The sequence below is a fragment of the Hyperoodon ampullatus genome (assembly GCF_949752795.1).
Source record: "Hyperoodon ampullatus genome assembly, chromosome: 19".
Taxonomy (NCBI): domain Eukaryota; kingdom Metazoa; phylum Chordata; class Mammalia; order Artiodactyla; family Ziphiidae; genus Hyperoodon; species Hyperoodon ampullatus.
Window position 1 is genome coordinate 56,787,029 of NC_136932.1, and position 24,402 is coordinate 56,811,430.

A 24,402-nucleotide genomic window follows, 5' to 3' on the forward strand; every position below is an offset into this window, starting at 1 on the left:
ACCCTGGTCTATCTGGCTTCAAGGTCAGCTGAAAAAAAAATTTTCCCCTCATTAGGCTCCTTGCTAATTCCCCTGCTAATTTCTGAAATTACTGGGGAGGTCAAAATGGATTGGTGAATGGGTTTTGGAAAAATGTCATAAAATATGTAAATGTGAGAGGTGATTAATTCTCAATGAAACAGTAGGAGCATAAACTGAAGCTACAGATAAACACAGACTACTCCATGATGTATATATAGACATATCTATTTAAATGAAATGGTTGTCATGTGTTGCTTTGTCAAATTCAAGCTCCAAAAGTTTTATGACAGAGGGATAATTTCCTTCCACAGGATGAAAATTTATAGGAATTCAGAGGAAAATATTTTCGTGATCATACTGAAAATTTAGCGTCAGATGCGTTTAGCATCATGCTGTGAGTGCTGTTAGTCAAAGCATAAACAGCCTTTGGGCCGGATGTGGCTTTCTTCAAGTAGGCTGGCTCTTTGACGGGGGGGATTCATTCTGCAACAGGCGGAGAGAGGGATCAAGGCAGGATGAAGAGGTTATTTGTGCTTGTGCTGTCTCTCACCTTACTGAGCTTCTTCTCAGGTGAGCATTAACTCCCGAAACCGATTTCTGTGCTGACAAGATAAACTGGAATAAGTCTACTTTATATTTTTAAAGTATGTTTTCAAAATTTCAAATAATATGTAATGTATAATAATTCAATGCTTCTTTTTTTTTTCTTCCTAAGAGCAGGCTCCCGGAATTGGTATAATTAGGGATAAATTATTTTTTTAATCTTTAAACATACTGAACACTAATTCTCAACAATGCTGATAAATCTTCAAGGATGCCGTCTTTTAGAGTTTATCTGAGATCATCAGAATTTGATATACCTTCTTTTTTCCTTTTTTTTTTTTTTTTTTTTGGCTATGCCGCGTGGCTTGTGGGATTTTAGTTCCCCGACCAGGGATTGAACTCAGGCCCACTGCAGTGAAAGCAGGAGTCCTAATCACTGGACCGCCAGAGAATTCCCTTGACATACTTTTATTATAATAGTATCTTTTAGAATTTGTGTGTGATTATCAAAACTTGACTTACTTTAATTATAATATTTTCTTTGAGGGATCGTGGGTGCTTATCAAGTTTAATATAATCTTATTGTCATGGGGGAATTTTCTAATAACAACTTAAACTTGATTTAGTGTATTGAGGATTTAAAAGAATCCCACCAAAGCAACCCTGAGGGACAATAAACACACTGACCAGAGAACTGAAGAAAATATGTTTAAAGAAACACGTTCATTAAATTAACAGCCACTTTTAGAGGAGTGAGCCGTGTCGGCAGCAGGTAAATATGCTTCAGTTGTGCAGCTTTTACTCTGAGTTAACCATATTAGAAACAATTAAAAATTTCCCTCTGAGTCCTCTGGAATGCCACATCCTTTGGGACAGGTCCCTTTGAAAGAACTTTTGTGCGTTGACCCAAATTGGACTTGCAAATGCTTCGCCTTGGATGGTGAGATGGAGCATGGATGCGTGTGTCTGAGAGTGCCTAAGGTCCCTTTCTGACTTTTTCAGGGGCCTCCCCGATTCTGACGGAAAAGCAGGCCAAACAGGTCCTGAGATCCCGGCGCCAGGACAGGCCGAGCAAACCCGGGTTCCCTGATGAGCCCATGAGGGTGAGTTCCGGGCTCTGGCTGTTTGAAGGGGGAGGGAGGTCATTTGAATGCTTGTTCATGATGCAACCAAATGAGGTGCTGGTCCCAGCCCAGCGTGGGTGCTGGATGGAGGTCCTGTGGAGTCCCAGGTGTGAGGTGATCTCACCGTCTTATTCACGCCTGTTCTCCTCCGGAGGTGCCGGCTCTGCTTCCCTACTGTTCGAACAGTATTTAAAGTGGAAACAGTGGGGCCGATAGTGGGAGTCCAGAACCCCGCGTGGGCGGCTGGGTGGCTCCCCCGAACGGGATGCTATAGGGAGCTGTGCCCTGAGGCTGGCGCCAACCCCATCTTCTCCCTCTTCCCTTGGGTGCCGGGCAAGCTGGACCAGCATCCCCGGCTAGCGGTGCTCTGTCTGGGTAGGCAGAATCTCTGCCCCTGCTGCCACCAGGTTCCACCCTCGCCTTGTGCCTCTGATTTGGGTCTTTGGCCTCAGCTCTGCCCTGTAGGTTTGTGGCATCCGCCTAGTCTTTCTGAACCAGAGTACCCTCCGCTGCCTTCATTCTGTGACTTGTAGTGGGTGCTCCTAGACCCTGCCACCCTGGCCTCAGGCCAATTCGGGCCTGGCTTGTCTCTCCCTCCCATGACGGAAGTGCTGACACTCCTGGTATTTTTGCCCCACTCAGGTGAGAAGGTAAGTAGCAGGGACCCAGGCAGAGTCAGCATGTCTGTGAAGCCGTGTCTGTGGTCAAGGCTGGTCTCCCTCCTGTGCCCACATCAGCCGGGCCGCATGCTCACCCTCTGTTCATTGCATCTGTGTGTGGAGGCCCAGAGGATCTGCAGCAGCACTGGCCTTTGCTCCCTGCAGAATCATGTGGGTAGTTGGATTAGTTCATTTACAAGTCTCTCAGTATGATGCCGGGTCGCACAGTGGTGAAGAGTACTGGCTGTGGGCAGACTGTCCCGGTTTGAATCTCCCCATTTTCAAACTATATAACTTTGAAGAAGTCTCCTCACATCTCTGTACCTCAGTACTCTCGGCTATGAAAAGGGGGTAAACAATATTATTACTTATATTTCTATAACATTATTATTATAAGAGCATGAAACAACTACTTTATGAGAATAAAATAAAGTAATTCATAGTAAGGCACTTAAAATAGTACTCAGCAAGCAGTAACAACTCCTTTGAGTATTAAGTACCGGGGACGGGGTGGGGCCGAGGCTGCAGACAGTCGCCTGGGTTTCTGCTCAGAGTTGGTGGCAGACACGAAGAATCAGCAAATCACTGTTTCACAGAATGGCTTAGAAACGAGCAAGCGATTCAGGCTGTTAAGGGTGGACGTGGCTTTGTTCTCCTTGGTAGAAGTCAGAGGTGGCTGGAATCTCCACACACAGGTGGAAGGGGTCTGGGAGGTGGGCTGACGCAAGAGCAGCAAGGCTTTGGGTATGTTGGACTTGACCTTGGGTTCAGTAGAGGACAATCAAAGCATGTCTCGAATGGGGGAGTGCACAGTCGGGTTTTAGACAGATGGTTTGAGATGCATTTAGAAGAGGCCCAGGATTGAAGTCTGAGCACACCAGGGCTCAGAGGTGGGCAGAGACAGAGGATCCCGAGAGGATGAGAAGGAATGTGAGGGGATATTGGGGGAAACCAAGCCTCCAGCACGGGGGATGAGGGTTGGGAAGGGGCGGGGTGGATGGTGAGGGAGCCAGTGGTGAGCAGGATGCCTGGCCCGAGGGTTCCTGGGGAGCTCCAACTGGCTCTTTGCTCTTTTGGGGCGATGTCTGGAGGGGCTGTTCCAGAGGCTCTTCCTCAGGGGCCCTGGAGGCTGTGGGAGGCTGGTTCAAGGGGCTCTGAAGCAGCAAGGCCCCTCCAGGTGCTCAGGAGACAGGCTCTGCTCAGCTCCAGAGCTGACTGGGTGTTTTCTCTGCTAGCATCTGGCCCTGGCTGCCCTGAGCTCTGGTTGTGGAAGGGCGGCCTGGGCAGGGACTGGAGGTGGTTTAGGCATCAGGCAGCACGTGGGTCTGGGTGTTATGGCTCCTATGGCTCCGCTTCCGCCCCCAGCTTCCTTCCTCCCCCCACGCCAGCTACACTTTATCCCCAAACGCTGCTTGGTGTGGTCCTTCCCTGCCCAGAACTTCCAAGAGCTCCTTCTCTGACCATTTCCCTCTTCCTGGCTCCTGGTCATCACCTGCCTTCATCTGTGACAATCCTCTGCTTGCCTCTGGCGTTGCTACTTTACTGAATATCTGGCTTTTTGGGTTTTGTTGGTTTTGGTCATCTTTTATAGGCTTGACCACCACTGACTCATCTTAGCTGCCTCGAACCTGCCTGATCTAGTTTCTGTGATTCTCTCTAGACTCACCCACCATTTCCCACCCATCCCGTGTATGGTACAGTCCTGTATGTCCGTCACAAAGACACTGACCTGTGTCCAGAATCCTTAGCCACTCAGTCAAGTTTGGAAAAATGCCTGTGTGACCTACAGTTGAAATGTGAACATAAATATGCAATAAGTTATTTGGCGGCTAGTCTATACCTGTAGTTCCCATCCAGGGGTGATTTTGCTCCCCCACCCCAGGGACATCTGGCAATGTCTGGAGACATTTTTGGTTGTCACAACTGGTAGGAGGAGGGTTTGCTATTGGCATCTAATGGGTTAAGGCTAGGGATGCTGCTAAACATCCTACAATGCACAGGGCAGCTCCCACAACAAAAATGATCTGTCCTGAAATGTAATGGTGCCGGGGGTGAGGAACACTGTCTGTGATGATGGACAGCCTCTTTCTCTTTTACTGCGCGTGTCACTCTGTGTGTCTCTCGCACTGTCATACATCCACCCACACGCAGTACTGGCTGAACCAACACATAGTTTCTGGAATCACATTTTTCTTAGGAGCATGTTTCTTAACCTTGGCCACATGCTGGAACCAAATGGGGAGGTTAAAAATCTGATGCCTCGGTCCCCCTCACAGAGGGGTGCCCCGCGGTGTGGCCTAGGCATTGGGGAGGGGGGTGAGAGCCCCCTAGGTGGCATCAATGTGCAACCGAAGCTGAGAACCAGTGGGCCAAGCCTTCTGGGGGAGACCCGCCATGGGTAACAGCAGCTCCCGTGGTCCGGTTGGGAATGCGTTTAGCTGAGTGTTGAAGTGAGGGTCTGGAGAGTAGATGGGATAGTTGTTCAGATGCAGGTCAGAGAGAGAGAGTGAGAGGGTCAGGTGGTCGGTCAGAGAGCACTCCTTGCTGACCACGATGGGCACTTAATCCTACTTAACCTCGACTGTGCCCCGCCGAGCCCCAGGCACTGAGGGCATAGACTAGACGCTCTTCGTTCGTTTGAGATGCTTCTGTCCACTGCGTGGTGACGGACGAGCCAGAGCGTTCCAGCCTGTTTTCAGTTCTCTAACAAGGTTGTCTGGCACACGGGGTCTGAGGAGAGGGCCTTCAAGCTCCAACCGGAAGGAGGAGAGAGGCTGGTCAGGCTGCTTGGAGGAGGCGCCACCGAGCTGAGGCTTGAAGGATGCGGCGTTTGCAGGCCGTGCGGCGGTGGGCGAGGTGGGAAGAGAGTTCCCCCTCAATGTGATTCCAGGCGGTGTTCTGCACAAACTGGTTGTGGACTTCGGGCTCTAGAATGAGGATGAGTCCTTTCCTTTCTTTTCCTTACAGAGAAAACCCAGTTTTCTCTGTAAAATGCAGAGTTTGGCCCAGAGTCTGACTAGAAGGTTCATCCCAGGTCTCATACAGAATATGAGGGTCTGGATAGAGCTTCAGGACGACCAGGTTCTTGGTGCCAGTCAGCAACTGGGAGGAAGAGCCCTGGCAGCTGGCTGTGGACTTGGTGAGGGCCAGAGGGGTTTATCTGGAGGCCCTGGAGGGGCTTATGTGGGCGTCTTTCTCAAACACCAGGGCCTCCCCGCCTCCTGCTGCCGTGCGCCCGGCCTCCTGCACTTGCTGTCTGACCTGGTTCCCCCTGGTGGCTTGTTGACTTTTCCTTTTAAGGGATTTACTGAGAGCAAGATGAATAATACAAATCACCTGTTATATAAAAAGAAGCAATTCACCCCCTTTTAAAAAAATTACAGTATTTTGTATTGAAGTACAGTTGATTTACAATGTTGTGTTAATTGCTGCTGTACAGCAAAGTGACTCATTTACATATATATAACTCATTATATATATATATATATATATATATATATATATATATATATATATTCTTTTTCATATTCTTTTCCATTATGGTTTATCACAGGATATTGAATGTAGTTCCCTGTGCTGCACAGTAGGACCCTGTCTCGATTCACCCCTTTTATCTGAGCGGCTGACAGATGTCACAGCCATCCCAGCCTGCATCACTGCTGAATGAAGTGTTGGACGCAGTGACCCCACGTTTGTCAGCAGGTCACCAGGAGGCCGTGAGGCGGGACCTCTGGCCAAGGGAACCACCCTTTCCTGCTCCTTACCTCTTGCCGAGACCGCCTTCTACTCTCCTTCTTCTTTGTGCAAACCGTCTGCTTACATATCCCTTTGCGAGAGATGGACACACCGTCCTGTGTGTTCAGGATGGTACATATTGCGTGTATGTGTGTGAGTGTGTGTGAGTGTGTATGAAGGTTTGTGTATGACTGTGCACGTATGAGGATATATATGTATGTGAGGGTGTGTGTGTGAGGATATGTATGTGTGTATGACTGTACATGTGTGGGGGGTGTGTGCGTGTGTGTGTGAGCGTTTGTGTATGGGTGTGTGTATGATTCTGTGTGTGCATGTGTGTTTTGGAAAAGGCCTTGCAGGATAATCTTTTCAGAAGCTCTGGATTCCAGTTTCCTCTCTTTTGACCTTCACTTGAGTGTCTGGGATTTATGGGATGATGGCTGATGGGCACAGAAGGTCCTCTCGGGGCCAGGTTGGAAGGACCTGGCTGTCATGGTGGAGTGGACTTCCGTTCTGTGCTCAGTGGGAGCCACCAAGGGATTTGAAGTGGGGGAGTGATGTGATTAGGGTTGGCGTGCGGGAGCCGTTTAGAGGCTCAGGACACAGCCTCTTGAACGCTGGCCTGCAGTTACCATTATACATGGGACATGGGAGATTACATTTTTGGACATGTTATTGTACCTCCTTCCCATGGCAGCCTGGAGACAGACAGGTGGGCTGGGACGGATGAGCAGAGGTAGTGATCTCTGGGAATGCGTGTGCCCTCGGGAGCTGAGCTTTGAGACTCACGTGCTCACCACTAACTCAAAATTACCAAGAGATGACCGGGTGGGTTATTTCATTTCACTTCTCCCCTCTGAGGGACTGAGCGGAAGAAAACCCTTTCAGAGAGGGGAGAGGCCATTGACGAGAGTAAATGGATGGTGCTTTGGGGAGGTATTAAGAGTTCAAAATGAAAGCACATGTGAAGATTTGCAGTAGTCTCTCCTCAGGAGTATCTATAAAAAATGTTATATTCTTGACACTTGGCTTTAATATTGGCAGATGTTGGCTTCTGTGGGATGACAGGTGTTTCGGAAACAGGTTCAGACAAGCTGTGCCCACACATGCAAGGGGCTGGACCCTTTTGACAGCTTGTATCCTGCCTATTCATGGCAACAACCATTCTTTTTTGACTGTGTGGTGGATAACACATTGAAAAGATCACGGGTGTGCCCTGCATTGTGGGGAGGGCTGGCTTCCACCCCAGAGGAGTGGGAACACCTTGCTGGCATCCCTGATGGAGAAAGGGCCTCAGTGAGGATGGGGGGAGAGAGGAAGAGGAGACCCGGCTCCGGGGAAGAAAGCAGGAGGGGTTCTGAGTGCATGGAGGCAGCCGGGGAGGAAGAGGATGAAAGGCCCAGAGCTGGGGGATGTGAACACGGGTCACAGAGAAAGGGCAGGTGGGGAGGTAGAGAGGGCCCAGACCTGACAGATTCCCTGTGGCAGGAAGGAGCTAACACATTTATTTTATGGCAGCGCCTTGACATTGAGTTAGAACTTGTTCTCAGCTCTGTGCTGTGATTACCCTCTGAAGCCTCCAAACCGTAGGAAAAGTCTGCTATGCACAGCAACCTTGTGTTAGTGGTTCTTTGGGGGAATGACACATGGCAGGTGTGTGCTGAAGGGGGCTGACGAAAGAGGGAGGTAATCGCTCAGATCTGGACGCTGCAGTGGTGGAGAAACACGAGTCCCAGATCTTCAGAGATTTTGGGGAGCTGGGTTCTAGATGTCACAGCAGTGGGATGGGCACTCCAGGAAGCCTGGGATTCATGTGGGGACACCCCATCTGGAGACATCCGGGTTTCAGCTGAATTCATTTACTACGCTAGGACTTAGGACTTCAGTTTGTGAAGACGTCATGTTAGAAGAGCTTGTAACAAAGCCTCAAGATCCTAGTGGAGGAAAAACAGTCTGAGAATCTGATGAAGACAGGGCTGTGTGAAAAGAAGGACTGGGCTTGTGGTTAGAGGGAAGAAGCTAGGAAAAAGAATCCCGAGCTTTCCTGGGAATGTGTCCTCAGTCATGACTGTGCTTCTGTTGATTTTCAGGGATTAGGGCTGAACTCTTGCAACTCAAAAAGTGGTCCCCAGCCCGGCCGCTGGGCTTCACTTGGGAGCCCAGAGCCTCAGGCTCCTCCCCACACCTGAAGGCGGATCTGGGCCACAAGGCTGGGTGACCGAGGTGCACATTTAAGTTTAAGAAGTGCCGTCCTAGAGAAGTGGCTCTTAGCCTGTGCTCCCGGCATCCTGGGGACTGGGAACCAGCCTGCGCTTGTTCTGTTTTGACACAAGGATCGCTCTTCCTTCCTCTGGGCGCTCTGCTCATGTGATTCCTGTTCTCCAGGACCCCTGGCTCCTGGTTTCTCCTCCTGCTTTGTGGTTTTTGCTGCTCAGTTTCCTTTGCTGGGTTCTTAGCCCTTGACAGTCCTTTAAATGTCAGAGCATCCCAGGGCTCTGCTGTCTGCCTTTTCTAGTCCCCGAACTTAAATATCACCTCTGTGCTGATGGCCACACACTCCTATCTCTAGCCTGGACTCTGTCTGTGAGCTCCCTCACACAACTGTCCACTTGGCTGTTTGCACTGGAACATTTAACCAGCACCTCGGACTTAACAGCCTCAAGAGGAATTCCGGATTGTTGCCTTACACCAGCCCTGCCCTTGCCTTCCGCGGTGGGGTAGGGGGGCCACCTCCTCCTAGTTGCATGGGCCCCAAATCCGGAATCTGACCACTTCTCACCCTCCCCTGCCACCAGCCGAGTCCCCAGAGTGGACTGAGCAATACTCTCTTACCCTGCCTCCCTCTTCCTCTCTAGATCCCTCTGCATCTGTCCTCAGCAGAGCAGCAATAGTCAGTTCTTAAAAACGTAAACCGGCTCCCATCTTTCTCCTGCTCAGAACCTTCCAATGACCTCCTGCCTTACTCCACAAAACTCCATGGTCCTGTAGTGGCCGACGAGGCCCTAGAGGTCTGTCCACTCCCTCTGCTCGCTCCTTGGCCTCTACCTGCATCTCATCCCTGCCCCGCACCCCCGCCGCCGTTCCGGCCACGCTGGCCTCCGCATTGTGCCTTGAATGTGTCAGGCTGGCTTGTCCCTTCACTGATGTAGTTCAGGCTGTGTGGAAAGCAGTGTTGCGTTTCTTCTGTGACTTGCTTTTTTTCACTCAATAATACGTCTTGCTCTAGCTCATTTGAAATGGAAGCATAGGGTAAATGTATGATGCTGTGGTCTGAATGTTTGTGTCCCCCCAGACCCCAGATTCATATGTTGAAATCTTAACTCGCAAGCGATGGTATTAAGGGATGGGGCCTTTGGGAGGCACTTAGGTCCTGAGGGCTCTGCTCTCGTGGATTGTAAATGGGATTAGCACCCGTATAAAAGAGGCCCCCCGGGCCTCCCTGGTGGCGCAGTGGTTGAGAGTCCGCCTGCCGATGCAGGGGATACGGGTTCGTGCCCCGGTCTGGGAGGATCCCATATGCCGCGGAGCGGCTGGGCCCGTGAGCCATGGCTGCTGAGCCTGCGCATCCGGAGCCTGTGCTCCGCAACGGGAGAGGCCACAACAGTGAGAGGCCCGCATACCACAAAAAAAAAAAAAAAAAAAAAAAAAAAATAAAAGAGGCCCCCCAAAGCTCCGTAGTCCCACCAGCCACGTGAAGATATAACGAGACGTCTGTGACCTGAAGCAGAGCCCTCACCCACCCGTACTGGTACCCTGATCTTGGACTTCCACCTCCTGAGCTCTGAGAAATAAATTTCTGCTGTTTATAAGCTGCCCAGTTTGTGGTGTGCAGGTTATAGCAGCCCGAATGGACTGAGACACATTACAACTTATTTATTTAGCCCTTCCTGGAACGATGGCCATTTTACTTATTTCCAATGATGAAGATGCTTGTACACATGTGTGTTTTGCCGAGTTCAGTGATAAGAAATGAAATTTCTGAGTCAGAGGGTTTACGTACTTCCAGTTGAAATGGGTACTGCCAAATTGCCAGACTGACTTACCAACTCCCACCAGTAGCGTGTATAAGAATGCCTAGATCCCTGTACGCTTGTCATCACTTGATATTATGAAAGTTTTGTGTGTACAACTTTCAGAATGGAAAGAGATCCTATCTACTCTTCTATCTGAATATGTATATGGAGACATGTTGCCAAACAATAATGACATGATTTTCTCCATGATAAAATTTGGGACAAATTTATACTTTTTATTTTCATGCTTTTTGCTATTACTTAGTATATTAGTTTCTTAAGGCTGCCATGACAAAGTACCACAAACTGGATTGCTTGAAACAATAGAAATCTATTTATTTATCTACCTATTAATTAATTAATTAATTAATTTTTAATGGTCGTGCCGGGCAGTGTGTGGGATCTTAGTTTCCCCGCCAGGGATCGAACCTGCACCCGCTTCAGTGGAAGTGCAGAGTCTTAACTCCTGGACCACCAAGGAGGTCCAACCATAGAAATGTATTCTCTCACAGTTTGGGAGGCTTAGAAGTTTGAAATCAAGGAGCTGGCAAGGTTGATTCCTTCTGGGAGCTTGGAGGGAGGATCTGTCCCATGCTTCTCTCCTAGCTTCTGGTGGTTGCTGGCCATCTTTGGGATTTCTTGGCTTGTAGCTACATTACTCCAATCTCTGCATCTGTCTTTACATGGCCTCCTTCCCTGTGTGTCCCTGTGTCCAAATTGCCTTCTTCTAAGGGTGCTAGTCTTTGGATTTAGGGCCTGCCCTACGCCAGTATGACCTTGTTTCCAAATAAGACCACGTTCACAGGATTCAGGTGGACATGAAATTTTGGGGGACGTTATTCAATTCAGGACATTCCGTTTTTTATTTTTAATAAATGTATGTGTAGTGTTCACCAAAAACAACACAGGAGAGGGTTTAAGAGTGGGGCAGCAGGGTGCTGAGTCTGAATCCCAGCTCACCACTTACTGGCTATCACCTCCTGGCCAGGTTGCTTAAACTCTGTCTCAGTTTTCTTATCTATAAAATGGGATATGATCATCAAACCTACCTCAGAGACTTATTGTGAGGGAAAGCATGCAAAACACAGTGCCTGAGTGATGACATTGGCTCTCATTCTTCTTGTTTTTTACAAAGCAGCAGCTGAATAAATACTTTTTAAAATCTAACAAAACAAAAACCTCTTTGGCTCCTCACTGCTTATAAGATAAGGGCCAAGTATCTTGGCCTGGGAGACAGACCAGCCCTAAGCCACCATTGTGTCCCATTTCCTGCCACTCATCCAAGGCCGTTTATGCTCCAACCACCTGGAACTTCTCATTGTTTTTCAAAATAAACCATCCTCTCCCTGGTCTCAGCATCTTTTCACAAATGATTCCCTTTGCCTGCAGAGCTATTCTCCATTATTTATGCCTGGTACCCTCCTCTTCATTCTCAATGTCACTTTTTCTGTCTTCCCTGAGTTGGTCCTGCCCTCCTAGTACTCACTCACAAAACAATACTATATATAGGTACATCTATATGTATGTAAATTTCTAGAAAAAGGTCTAGAAATATGATCAGTTGACTCTTTTTTTTTTTTTTTTTTTTTTTTTTATTAGTTTCTGCTTTATAACAAAGTGAATCAGTCTGATCAGTTGACTCTTAATTGCATCATCTCATTCAGGAGGTTAAGATTGCAGGTACTGATCTAGGGAACTTTACATTTGATGTTTAAATTTTAAACTAACAATATGTTCATGTGTTACTTGTATAATTACAAATAAAAATTTAAGCCATTCATATTTACTATACAAAACTTGGAAACCAAGAAAGGGTCAAAAGAAGAAAAAAAAAAAAAAATCAGGTGTAGTCTTACTCCCTCTCCCCAAAGACAGCATTACCATTTTTTTTTTTTTTTTTTTGCGGTACGCGGGCCTCTCACTGTCGTGGCCTCTCCCGTTGTGGAGCACAGGCTCCGGACGCGCAGGCTCAGCGGCCATGGCACACGGGCCCAGCCGCTTCACGGCATGTGGGATCCTCCCAGACCGGGGCACGAACCCATGTCCCCTGCCTCGGCAGGCGGACTCTCAACCACTGCGCCACCAGGGAAGCCCAGCATTACCATTTTTGATGTATTTCTTTTTAGTCTTTTTGTGTGTATTTTTAAAAAGTATAATCACACTCTACAATTTTGTATCCTGGTTTTTCTCTTAATATTATAACATACACGTTTCCTCATATTATTAGAAACTCTTTATAACCATAATGATAGTGAATTACCCTCTTTTGTTAGTTAGATCATTTCCACTATTTTTTTTTTTTTTTGGCATTCAAGATCTTTTTTTTTTTTTTTTTGCGGTACACGGGCCTCTCACTGTTATGGCCTCTCCCGTTGTGGAGCACAGGCTCCGGACGCGCAGGCTCAGCGGCCATGGCTCACGGGCCTAGCCGCTCCGCGGCATGTGGGATCTTCCCAGACTGGGGCACGAACCCGTGTCCCCTGCATCGGCAGGCGGACTCTCAACCACTGTGCCACCAGGGAAGCCCCCACTATTTTTGTTTTTAATTTAATTTTTATTTTATGTTGGGGTATAGTTGATTTACAATGTTGTGTTAGTTTCAGGTGTATAGCAAAGTGATTCAGTTATACATATATCCATTCTTTTTCAGATTCTTTTCCCATATAAGTTATTACAGAAGAGTAGAGTTCCCTGTGCTATACAGTAGGTCCTTGTTGGTTATCTATTTTATATATAGTCGTGTGTATATGCTAATTCCAAACTCCTAATTTATCCTTCCCCCCGCCTTTCCCCTTTGGTAACCATAAGTTTGTTTTCAAAGTCTGTGAGTGTGTTTCTGTTTTGTAAATAAATTCATTTGTATCATCTTATGAGATTCCACATATAAGTGATATCATATAATATTTGTTTTTGACTTACTTCGCTTAGTATGATAATCTCTAGGTCCATCCATGTTGCTGCAAATGACATTATTTCATTCTTTTTTTATGGCGGAGTAATATTCCATTGTATATATGTACCACATCTTTATCCATTCCTCTGTCGATGGACACTTAGGTTGCTTCCATTTCTTGGCTATTGTAAATAGTGCTGCAATGAACATTGGGGTGCATGTATCTTTTCGAATTATGGTTTTCACCAGAAATATGCCCAGGAGTGGGATTGCTGGGTCGTATGGTAGCTCTATTTTTAGTTTTTTAAGGAACCTCCCTACTGTTCTCCATAGTGGTTGTATCAATTTACATTCCAACGTACGATGTAGGAAGGTTCCCTTTCCCACTATTTTTTCTATTATAAACAACACTCTAAACTTTTGTTCTTAAAGTGCTTTTAATATTTTGAATTATTTGCTAAGGATATGTTCCCAGAAAATAAATGATTGGATCCAAGGATATGAATACAGTATTTTTAAACCTTTTAGTATATATTACCACATTGCTTTCTAAAAGTTTTAAAAAATAATTTATGTCTTGTCGTCCAAGAGAATGTTCCAGTGGAGGCTTTAAGGTAAAGATAATGGGAGCATGATATGATATCTTAAATTGGATATGAGTTGGCCATTTCTGGGGCAGAGTGGATGCAGTAAGGGAGGACTAGGGATGTGTGGGTGTCTGTGTGGACACCTTGGGGCCACTCATTGGCATTAGAAACCTAGGAGAAGAAGCAGGTTGTCTGGAATGATGGTGTGTTTGAAGTTCTCTGACAGCACCTGCCTTTGTACTTGTTTCTTCTGCTCTTGTCTACCTGGTTAACTCTTACTCATTTGTAGAGATTCACCTGAAATGATGCCTGTTTTGAGAGGCCTTCCTGATGCCCCTACCCTCCCACCATGAATTAGAGCATCTCTCTGGCCTAGCACTCACAGCACAAAATTGCTATTTCTGACTTAAAAAAAAAATCTGTCTCTCCTACTAGACTGCTCTAAAGTGCTTGAGCAGATGGACTGTTTGTTTCACTTCTGGGTCCCCAGCACCAAGCACAGAATTTGACATTTACTAAATGCTCATTATACTTGTTTCCATTCCTTTCTTTGCTTCTCTCCAGGGGAGAAATTTTGTAGGACATTACTCTACCATAGAACCTGGAGGTTATTTCAAAGAAATCTTCTATTGCCTCGCTTAAATTCATTAAATTTTTCTTAGTCATCCCAAATTTTAGGGAAAAAATTATTGCCAACTGCTGGGGTGAACCATGGAAATTCTCTAAAAAAAGACGACATCCGAGCTAAAATTAGGTCCTTTGTGATTGTATTCGTAAGCACTTGTGTGCCCTGGGAATATGCTTTCCATTTTGGCCTGTGTTCCTTTAAGGAATGTTCTTGTGGGACAAGTATAAATCATATTAGCTTTATTGTAAATAGTCTTTGTAAAATATGCTTTCATATTTAGCCCCTTGACAAATGTATGTAGTAACTCCATTACCCTTTTGTTCCCTGCGATCTCCAAGACCAGTTCAGAGCGACTGAGATACAAATTGTGCGCATCACTGATTTGCCTTCTTTTAGGGCTGAGCCTTCTAAGTGGCCCAGAGCAGCTAAGTTCTGAGCCACCCTTCTGCCTATATGATTATCTTGCTCTTACTAATGAGCAACATAATTCTTCCAAATGTCGATGGACCTTTACTTTCATGCACATGTCATGGGAAGGATTTTGCCTTCTTGGAAAAAGGTCCCACCTTGATAGAGTAACTGTCTACTTTATGATTCTCAGCTTGGATCAGGTTCCAGTGGGTATTTAATTTCATTATCACACCTCTCCTGTGCCATCATAAAGGACCCCCTCCAATTTCTGCTCTAAATCTTGAGAACTTATTTACTTAACTCATTCCAGTTGGCATTGGACACGAAATGCAGATACTAGTTTTTGTTTTGCTTTAATTTTTTCCCCTTGAAACAAGGAAAATCTAAAAAAAGCACTTATGTTTCATGTAGCCCTTCTTTCTTGATCCAGGAACGTTTGAGATGATCATTAATGCTGGGTCGTTTCTAACTTAGCCAACACAATTGTTGAAGTTGTGGTTCTCAGCAGATTTGCAGTTTGGCTTTTCATCTTTGACTAATGATTGCTTTTAGGCCTTTGTGGCGTATTCATTTCCCTGACATTTTAAATAAATAGTGAAATGTCATGGAAACCGGGGCTTGTTTCTTTCTCTCTCTATGTGTGTGTCTGTTTTGGTTGTTTTTCTTCAACAGTGATTTCAGCCTCTATTTAGGGGTGTGAAATACATATTACTCTTTGATGCTTTTTATGTACATTTGGCCTGGGCCATTATAACGAGCAGATTGACGCAGATGCCCAGGAGCCTCCCAAGGAGGATTTAGTAAGATTATGGAGAAAGAAGAGTCATTTCATTTATTCAACACTTGTTTGTACATTTCTCCTGTGAGTTTTATTGAGGCCCTACTATGTGCCAATCACTAAACTGTATACTAGGTATTCCTTGAACACTCTCATCAAAAGGCCAGTTGGGGGCTTCCCTGGTGGTGCAGTGGTTGAGAGTCCGCCTGCCGATGCAGGGGACACGGGTTCGGGCCCCGGTCTGGGAAGATCCCACATACCGCGGAGCGGCTGGGCCCATAAGCCATGGCCACTGAGCCTGCGCGTCTGGAGCCTGTGCTCCGCAACGGGAGAGGCCACAACAGTGAGAGGCCTGCATACTGCAAAAAAAAAAAAAAAAAAAAAAAAAGCCAGTTGTGGGGCTTCCCTGGTGGCGCAGTGCTTGAGAGTCCGCCTGCCGATGCAGGGGACATGGGTTCGGGCCCCGGTCCGGGAAGATCCCACATGCCGTGGAGCGGCTGGGCCCGTGAGCCATGGCTGCTGAGCTTGCGTGTCCAGAACCTGTGCTCCGCAATGGGAAAGGCCACAACAGTGAGAGGCCCATGTACCGCAAAAAAAAAAAAAAAAAAACCAGTTGGGTATTTGGCTGAGATGGACAGGGATTAAATGAATAAGGATGCCAATGAGCATAAGTGGTGTATAAATGCTGTATATCAGTGGTGACATTCTTTCTTATCACCACCAATCTCATTGGAAAAGTCTTTAACTATTGGGAAGCTGTCAGGTTCATGATCACAAATATAAGTTTTCCAGAGTTCTAATTTCCCCTTGAAAGCTCAAATTTTATCATTTTATAACAAGCAGTGTCAGTTTTCTTGGAAGTGATAAGCTCACTTCATTCACTTTTGGGAAGATGTCTGCCAAACACACCATAAAACACACCTAGTTCAACTCTTGACACCAACAGTCCCCCAGGTGCTTTTCCTTGAGAAAATCATTGTACTTTGTCGTGCAGCAAAAGTGCTGCCTGCATGCTTCCTGTTGGTCATTTTCTACGGCTTCACCAGGGCATGCTTCAGTGAAACTGGCATTTTGAGAATGTTTTATGTGTATTTATTTTAACTGCTCGACATGAGTTCCAGACTGGACCGTCTGTTAAAGCTTCATTAGTGCCATAGGAGGGTTTTCATGATTTAGGATTTTTATATCTATACATGCCAAAATAATCTTATATTACCACGTATGACTACTCTCGCCCAAGGTGAAATGCCACTTCTCTGATTAATGGCCTGCAGCTTTGGATTACCCATATGTGTTTATGTGGACTGTTCCATGCACACTTTGCAATGATTCCCATCCCATAATCTCAGCACCAAGGCTTATTTCAGGGCAATATCGACAACATACATCCTACAAATTAAAAGTCATTTTTATCTCTTCTGGGGGGAAACATAAAGTTCACATGCCAATATGCGAGCCAAGACACATGGCACCTCCACTAAAAAATCTGATGTGGCCCAATTAAGTCCCTACTGTCAGAGCGTGGTCACTGCTAAACAATAACCAGGGCTATGCCAGGAGAAGTCCAGAGAGCTATGGGGTCACAGGGAATCTGAGAAGGCTGCCTGGAGGAAGAAGCATCTAAGCTGAGGGCTGAAAAGTCAGATAGGAGTGAGACAGGAAAAAGAGAAGGCACAGGGGTGTCCAGGCAGAGAAAATAGCATGAGATTAGAGAGCAGAGAAGTGTAGCCAATCCAGGGAAAGATGGAGTGCAAAGGGTTGATGGTGGGAGAAGAGGAAATGGGTGAGTGTGGGTCATCCGGAGCCCCACAAAACACTTAAGGAACTGGAATTTCTCCTGAGCCCAGTGGAAGCCATTCAAGTATTTTAAGTGAGGAAACAACATGGGTAGGTTTAAAAAAATGTCACTTTGCAACAGGATAAAGAGATAGACAAACAAAACAAACAAGGATTTTTCACTCTCTTCTTTGTAACTTTTTATTGTTACATAATTTCAAAACAGATGTATCACTGTTGTGATAAAAAAAAACAATAAAGCCATTTTCATGTTTTAAAAACCTACCCTGGCAAAAGACCTGAACAGATACTTCACCAAAGAAGAACACAGATCACAAACAAGCATATGAAAAGATGCTCCATATCATATGTCATCAGGGAAATGCAAATTAAAACAGCAATGAGATACCACTACACACCTATTGGAATGGCCCAAATGTGGAACACTGACACGATCAAATACTGGCGAGGATGTGGAGCAACAGGAACTCTCATTCACTGCTGGTGGGAATGCAAAATGGTACAGCCACTTTCAAAGAGAGCCTGACAATTTCTTACAAAACTAAGCGTCCTCTTACCATATGACCCGGCAATCATGCTCCTTAGTATTTACCCAAATGAGTTGAAAACTTACGTTCAACACAACAACCTGCACACAGACGTTTATAGCAGCTTTATTCATTATTGCCCAAACTTGGAAGCAACCAAGATGCCCTTCAGTAGGTAAATGGATAGATAAACTGTGGTGCATCCAGACAGTGGAATATTGTTTAGCACTAAAAAGAAATGAGCTATCAAGCCATGAAAAGACGTGGAAGAAACTTCCATGCATATTACTAAGTGAAAGAAACTAATCTGAAAAGGCTACATACAGTATAATTCCAATGATATGATATTCTGGAAAAGGCAAACCTATGGAGACAGTAAAAAGATCAGTCATGGCAAGGGTTAGAGGAGAGGAAGGGGTAACTAGGCAGAGCACAGAGGATCGTAAGGCAGTGGGACTATTCCGTATGATACTGTAATGATGGATACATTATGCATTTGTCCAAACCCATAGAATATGCAACACCAAGAGTGACCCCAATGTAAACTGTAGACTTCGGGTGATGATGCTGTGTCAACATAGGTTCATCTCTTGTAACAACTGCACCACTCTGGGGCAAGATGTTGATAACGGGGGAGATTGTGTGTTTGTGGGGACGGGGGGTATATGGGAAATTGCTGTACTTTCTGCTCCATTTTGCTGTGAACCTAAAAGTGCTCTGAAAAATAAATTCTATTAAAAAGAAAAAAGGAAAAAAACCCCACCCTGGCTGTGGGGTGGAATGTAGAGGAAGGAGGTAAGACGAGAGACAGGGAGAACCCTCCAGATGCAGTGGCAGGGATCTAGCAGGAGGGTGGGGACTGAGACTGGGCAGGGGCAATGGGGATGGGGAGATGGGATCCAAGAGCATCCACGGGATTTAGGGGTTGCTTGGCTGGTGGGGGTGGAGAGTGGGGAAGAGGAGGGAGCCCAGGAGCAGGCTGGAACTCTGCTTTACCAGCCACGTGGGGTCACGGCCAGACGCGTGGAGAACTACTGCTGGTGGTCTGGGCAGTGCCTGTGGACCACTTCTCTGTTTGCCATCAGGGGATGGAGAGGCAAGGTATGGAGGGAAAGAAGAGAATTTGTAAGTGATGAAGACAACAGAAGTAACACTTCCCTCTTACTTAAGAAGCATCCTATTGATTTATCGTTTTTCTGGTGTATCATCTATATGGGATAATGCAATGAGAAACGATACTCAGAAAACTCACAGCCTGAACTGGCTTTGTTGAAGATCAAGCCACGTTGGGAAGAGAAGGTTTACCCTGAACCTGGAAGTGACACTCCTGTTGATCGAGGGCAGAGCAAGACCAAACGGAGGGAGAGGAGGGGGAGAGACAATAACTGCATGCCAAGGAACAGCCGCCCCTCCTCCGGCTGGATCAGTGTGTTCCGTGGTCCACGATCAACGGAGGCACAGCCCAAGAAGCCGGCTCCTTTGCAGCAGACATCAGTCACGGCTATCATTTACGCTCTTTACTTGCTTCTAAGGGCAACAGCACACCCCTCATACGCCATCATCCTGGTACAGCTGCTGGTTTTCTCCACCCTGTCCCCCATCCATCCTCCCCCCGGCTCTGCCCGGCTCCAGAGGTGGACCCCTAGAAACTGCATCGCCTGGATCCCTGGCGGGCTGGCTTCTGCGTGGGCTTGGCAGGAGATGGAGGGCGAGAGGCGAGAGAGGATGGGGTATTTGTCTCCTGCTCTTTCCCTGCTTTACAGAGGCTGAGCCCTCACCCTGGGCCCTGCAGGTCTAGGCATGGCCATGGGACTTTTCTCTATTGCTAGTCCCTGGGTACTGGAATGTGCTTTGGTGGTTCCCTTAACCCTGTTTACACGGCTGTGAATGGTTCCTTCATTAAATGTCCTTTCGGTGAACCATCTGAAGGAGAAATTGTGGTTCTAGAGAAGCTCGGAGACCATCAAAGCTGCGTTGTCAGTGACAACCATGGACCAGGGCAGGAGGGGGCCCTCTCTGCTGTTGTGAAGAATGGCGGGAGGTGGTACATCCCACGAGGAGGTGTCCTCACTTGCTGGTTACAGTGGCATTATCCAGAGCCACAGACCAAGCCCAAGGGGTAGTTGGTCATCACCTTTTCCCTCCTTGCGGGAAGGCAGTGCTGGCGAAGGCCTCTGCAGAGCTGTGGCCCTTTCAGGGCTGCATTTGGGCAGATCACTCTGTTAGATTGGAGCAGAAATGGTGGGGGGATGTGGGACGTGGGGTGGGCGGAACAGGAGGTAGAGTGATGGATGGAGGGGTGAGGAAGCTGGGACAGCCTGGGTGGCAACGGTGGAGACCCGGCCTGCAGAAGTGGCAGAGATGGAGGGAGTCATCTGAGAACTCTTCTGGAGATAGGCTCAGAGTCCTCACGCTCAGTCTCAGGATGAGTCTGAGGGAGACACGATGGTCCAAGTCTGGCTCGGGTTCCTGAGTCGATGGAGAGGCTGGTCACAGAGATGGGCAGCACCGGACAATCAGCTGCTGTCTGTTGTGGACACACCAACACATAGAGCCATTTACATTTCATAGACATGGAATCATACAACATGTGGTCCTTTGTGACTGGCCCTTTTCACGTAACATAACGTTTTCGAGGTTCATCCGGGTTGTAGCATGCATCATTCCTCGCAATGGCCCTATAGTATTCCCCTTGTATGGGGATACATTACATTCTATTTATCCATTCATCTGCTGATGGACATTTGGGTTGTTTCCACTTTTGGGCTATGATGAATAATGCTGCTGTGAACAGCTGCGTACACATTTCTGTGTGAACATATGCTTTCACTTCTCTTGTATACACAATTGCGGGGTCAAATGTTTACTCTGTTTAGCATCTTAAGGAACTGCCAGGCTGTTTTTACAAAATGCCCCTTTATCCCTAGTAACTTTTTTTTGGTTTTAAAGTTTATTCTGTTTGATAATCGTATAGCAACTCCAGCTTTCTCACAGTTACTCCTTGCCTTTTAAAAAAGATGATTTTATCACAAATGTCTGCTGCCATAATTAAATAAATAAATAAATATATTATTTAGTTATGCATGTTTTGAGCTTTATTAAAATGCTGTCACACTATAAACACTGTCTTCTTGGACTTTCTCTTTCCACTCATTATGCCATTTCTAAGACTCATCTATGTTGTTGTATGTAGCTATAATTAACCTTTTTCATTGCTGTATAATATTCTGTGTTGTGACCCTACCATAATTTATTTATCCATCCTCCTGTCAATGGATATTTAACATGTTTCCAGATGTTTCCAGAATTTTGCTACTACAAATTTATTGCTGCTGTGAACATTTGTATCTGCTCTTGTTCTCAAAGTGACCAGCAACATTCACAGCTGGGAACTTGCTAGAAATGCAGATTCTGGAGCCCTAACCCAGACTCACTGAATCAGAAACTCTGAAGGTGGGGCCCCAGCAATCTGCAGGTTTTAACAAGTCTTCTGGGTGATTCTGATGCCTGATGAAATTTGAGAATCATTGCTCGAGGATGTAAACAAGAGTGAAATTTCTGGATTGCAGGCAACCGATTGTTTTCCAAAGTGGTTGTTCCATGTAACTCTCCATCAGCAGTGTCTATGAGTTCCCATGGATACACACCCTCTCAGCACTTAGGGTTGGTGGCGGTTTGTGCTGCCCTGTCTCAACCACAGCTGTACCCTGCACATGGGCAGCTCGACCATCAACCGTGAATAAAAGCTTCTCTTCGTTGTGGGTTTGTTTTGACAGGAGTACATGCACTATCTGCTCCGCCTGGAACACCGTGCCGAGGAGCAGTTCCTGGAGCACTGGCTGAACCCCCACTGCAAGCCACACTGCGACAGGAACCTGGTCCATCCTGTGTAAGCAGGTCGGGACCAGCCCTCGGTACGTTCCTTCTCCCAGACCTTCTGTTTCAGGGAGACGGCGGTGGGCAGTGCAGGCATGGCTTGGGGGCCTTCGAGAGCATGGTGTTAGGGGAACCAGCGGGTGAGCAGGTTATGGGTTGGAGAATGGGAAGAGCAAGGCAAGAGGTCGGTGGGAGCCAGGTTGAGAGGACCACTGGGGACGCGCACGGGGGCCTGACTCCTGCTGAGTCACCAAGAGATCCCAAGTACCGGAAGGATGTGACCCTATTTGCCATCCAGAAAGGGTCCCTCTGGGATACAAATCTGGAGAGACATGGCTTGTTGAGACTTGGGTCTCTCCAGGTGGGGTCAGCATCCATGGGCTTGACTGGTGACATCCATCACAAGCGTCACCGTTGTCACCAGGATCAGCAACTTCTTTACTGCCTCCTCACAGCCTTCCAGACTGGGACTCTGCCCAGCCTGTGTCCCGTCTTCCCTCTTCCTCTGGCTTTGCCCTTTCAGTCCCCCTGACCTGCATGGTTCAGCGTTCCCAGCACAGCCCACCTCTGCAGCTCTGTTCCTGCGAGAGGCTGTTTGCTGCTTCGCTCACAGTGTGTGTCCATCTCCTCGTCCCCTTTCCAATTCTTGCTAGATTACATAGCAAAATCCCTTCAGAGGTTAAGCCTAGTGAGTTTCATTTCTCCTCTGTAATTTGTATGTATTAAGCAGGACAGGATATAACTGGGTACTCGATCATTTGTTGTTAAGAGAAATCTTGTTTCCTTGTTGTTTATTATGTGCTTCTGTGAATTGACACAGGAACACTCCCTTTAGAGGATGGCTGTTTATAATTTTCAGGGTGCTATCGCACAGAATCTCTCATTTGATCCTCTTAACACTCCTGTGTCATTGCAGGGCGTGTGTTTTAACTCTGTTTTATAGGGGACCTAACTGAGCGTGATTAAGCTACTAAGTCATGCTGGGCAGTAGTTGGTATGTCTGTCTTCTGACAACTCCAAATCCTGCAAGCCTTCCACGGGCGGTACTGCTGGAACCTGGGTGTGTGTGTGTGTGTTGGGGATGGGGGTGGGCACGGCCCTCGTGAGCGGCTTTAACGGACAATGAGAGGAGCATCTCCTAGGAATGGAACAGGAGTTCTGCTTTTGAGGGCTAGGGGCTGGGTTGACATCCTGCTCTGGTCCCCACTGCCTCTGGATCCCTGTTCTAGGTCAGACGTTCTCCCACCCCTGGCACCAGGGACCTTTTTCCTCCAGCACCAGAAGCCCGCTCTTGGCTTCTTTCAGAACACAGCACTGCGGAGTACTTAAGAGCTCAGACTCTGGAGTTGGGTGGACTTGGGTTTGGTGCTCTGTGTTCCTGCTCTGTGACTTTGGACAAGTCACCTAACCTCTCTGAGTCTCCATTTCTATATCTGTAAACTGGGGTAGTGATGATATCTACAGAGCCTGGAGCACAGTGACTGGCTCCATGAGCAGAGGCACTTGTCACCATGGTGCAGGCCAGGTGAGGGGAGAGGCTTCCGGGACGCTGGTGGTGGTGGGGCGGGGGTTGCTCCTGCCAAACAGAGGATTCCACGGAGGCCTCGCTCCAGGCAACATCCGTTTTGACCAGGAAAACCAGGACGTAGTGGCCGGAGGGATGGGTCGACTTGGAACTTGGAGTCAGATAGCATTCAGATTGTGACTCCATTTCGGAAAAGACTCCTAACTTCTGTCTCGGTTTCCTCACCTGTAACATGGAAGAGTTCCTCCCTCATAAAGCTGTTCTGAGCATCAAAAAAGTCAGTGCATGGAAAACAGCGCTGCCCTGGCACATGCTAGGAAGTGCTCCGGAAATGGCAGCTTGATGGCTGTTTCCTCCTCCTCCCCCCTTCCCCTCCTCTCCCCCTTCTCTCCCCACCCCCACTCCCTTCTTCTTTTTTATCAACATCATCGTCACATTAACATTATTTTCTTGTTCTTTTCCAGCAAGCATTTTGATAAACAGCGGCCCGGATACTATGGAAACAAGATGAGGCTCCTTTCGTTTCTTTTTTCAGCTGTGGAATGGACGTCTTCAGGCTTTGTGAATTGTGGGCACAGCAAAGGTTGCCTTGGGGATTGACGGCAGATATTTATGCTGCTTCATCTGACTAACCTGCACAACTCATTAAAACCAATCGCTTAAACTCTAGGCCCCCTCCCTGCCCAGCAATGGCCTTCCTACCACGGTGGACGGGTGAGCAGAGGGAAGATCTTTCCTGGGGCCGGTGGAGCTGGGCCTCCAGAACAGGAGTGGGGTTCGCGGGGAAGCCTTGTTCAGCTAAGTGAAGCACACCCCTTGGGGCGGCTGGGGTTTTGGTCATTGCTTTTTTTTTTTCTCTCTCTCCTTTTCTGCTCTAATAAACACTGGTGTTAAGCCTGCTTTCCATGGTGTCTCCTTTCCTCTCCTACAAGAAGAGAAGCAGAGGGTTTTCTTCCTTGTTTATCTTTGTGACTCCAGGATCAGAAAATTTACTGTTCTTTGAATAGGTGAATGGATAAAAATACAAACACCCGGCAGTTTTTCAGAGGAGCCATCTCTTTTGGTAAAGAGATTCTTTACCTAAGGCCAGCTCTGGAAATAGAGCCGTAACTTAGTACCAGCTCTACACCCTGGTCTTCTAGCCAAGGGGACACTTCTTATGGAAAGTGGGTTGCAGGTTCTGTATCCTAGTGCTCCTCACCTGTCTACAAACCCCAGAATCAGAGATTGGACTATCAAAGACCAACAAAAGCAGAAATTGGGAGGGCAAGGGAAAGTGGACCAG

The 24,402-nt window shown here is 47.1% G+C and overlaps 1 protein-coding gene across 1 annotated transcript; it reads left to right on the plus strand.

Moving 5' to 3' along the window:
• Positions 1–536: 536 nt before the first annotated feature.
• LOC307067983 (uncharacterized protein C17orf67 homolog) lies at positions 537–24,016 on the plus strand (the record flags this gene model as incomplete). The annotated part of the gene is made up of 4 exons (XM_079725598.1): positions 537–591; positions 1,567–1,667; positions 21,493–21,630; positions 23,582–24,016. 3 exons carry the CDS (start codon positions 537–539, stop codon positions 21,607–21,609), a joined length of 273 nt encoding a protein of 90 aa, XP_079581724.1. The 3' UTR covers positions 21,610–21,630; positions 23,582–24,016.
• Between the last annotated feature and the right edge of the window lie 386 nt (positions 24,017–24,402).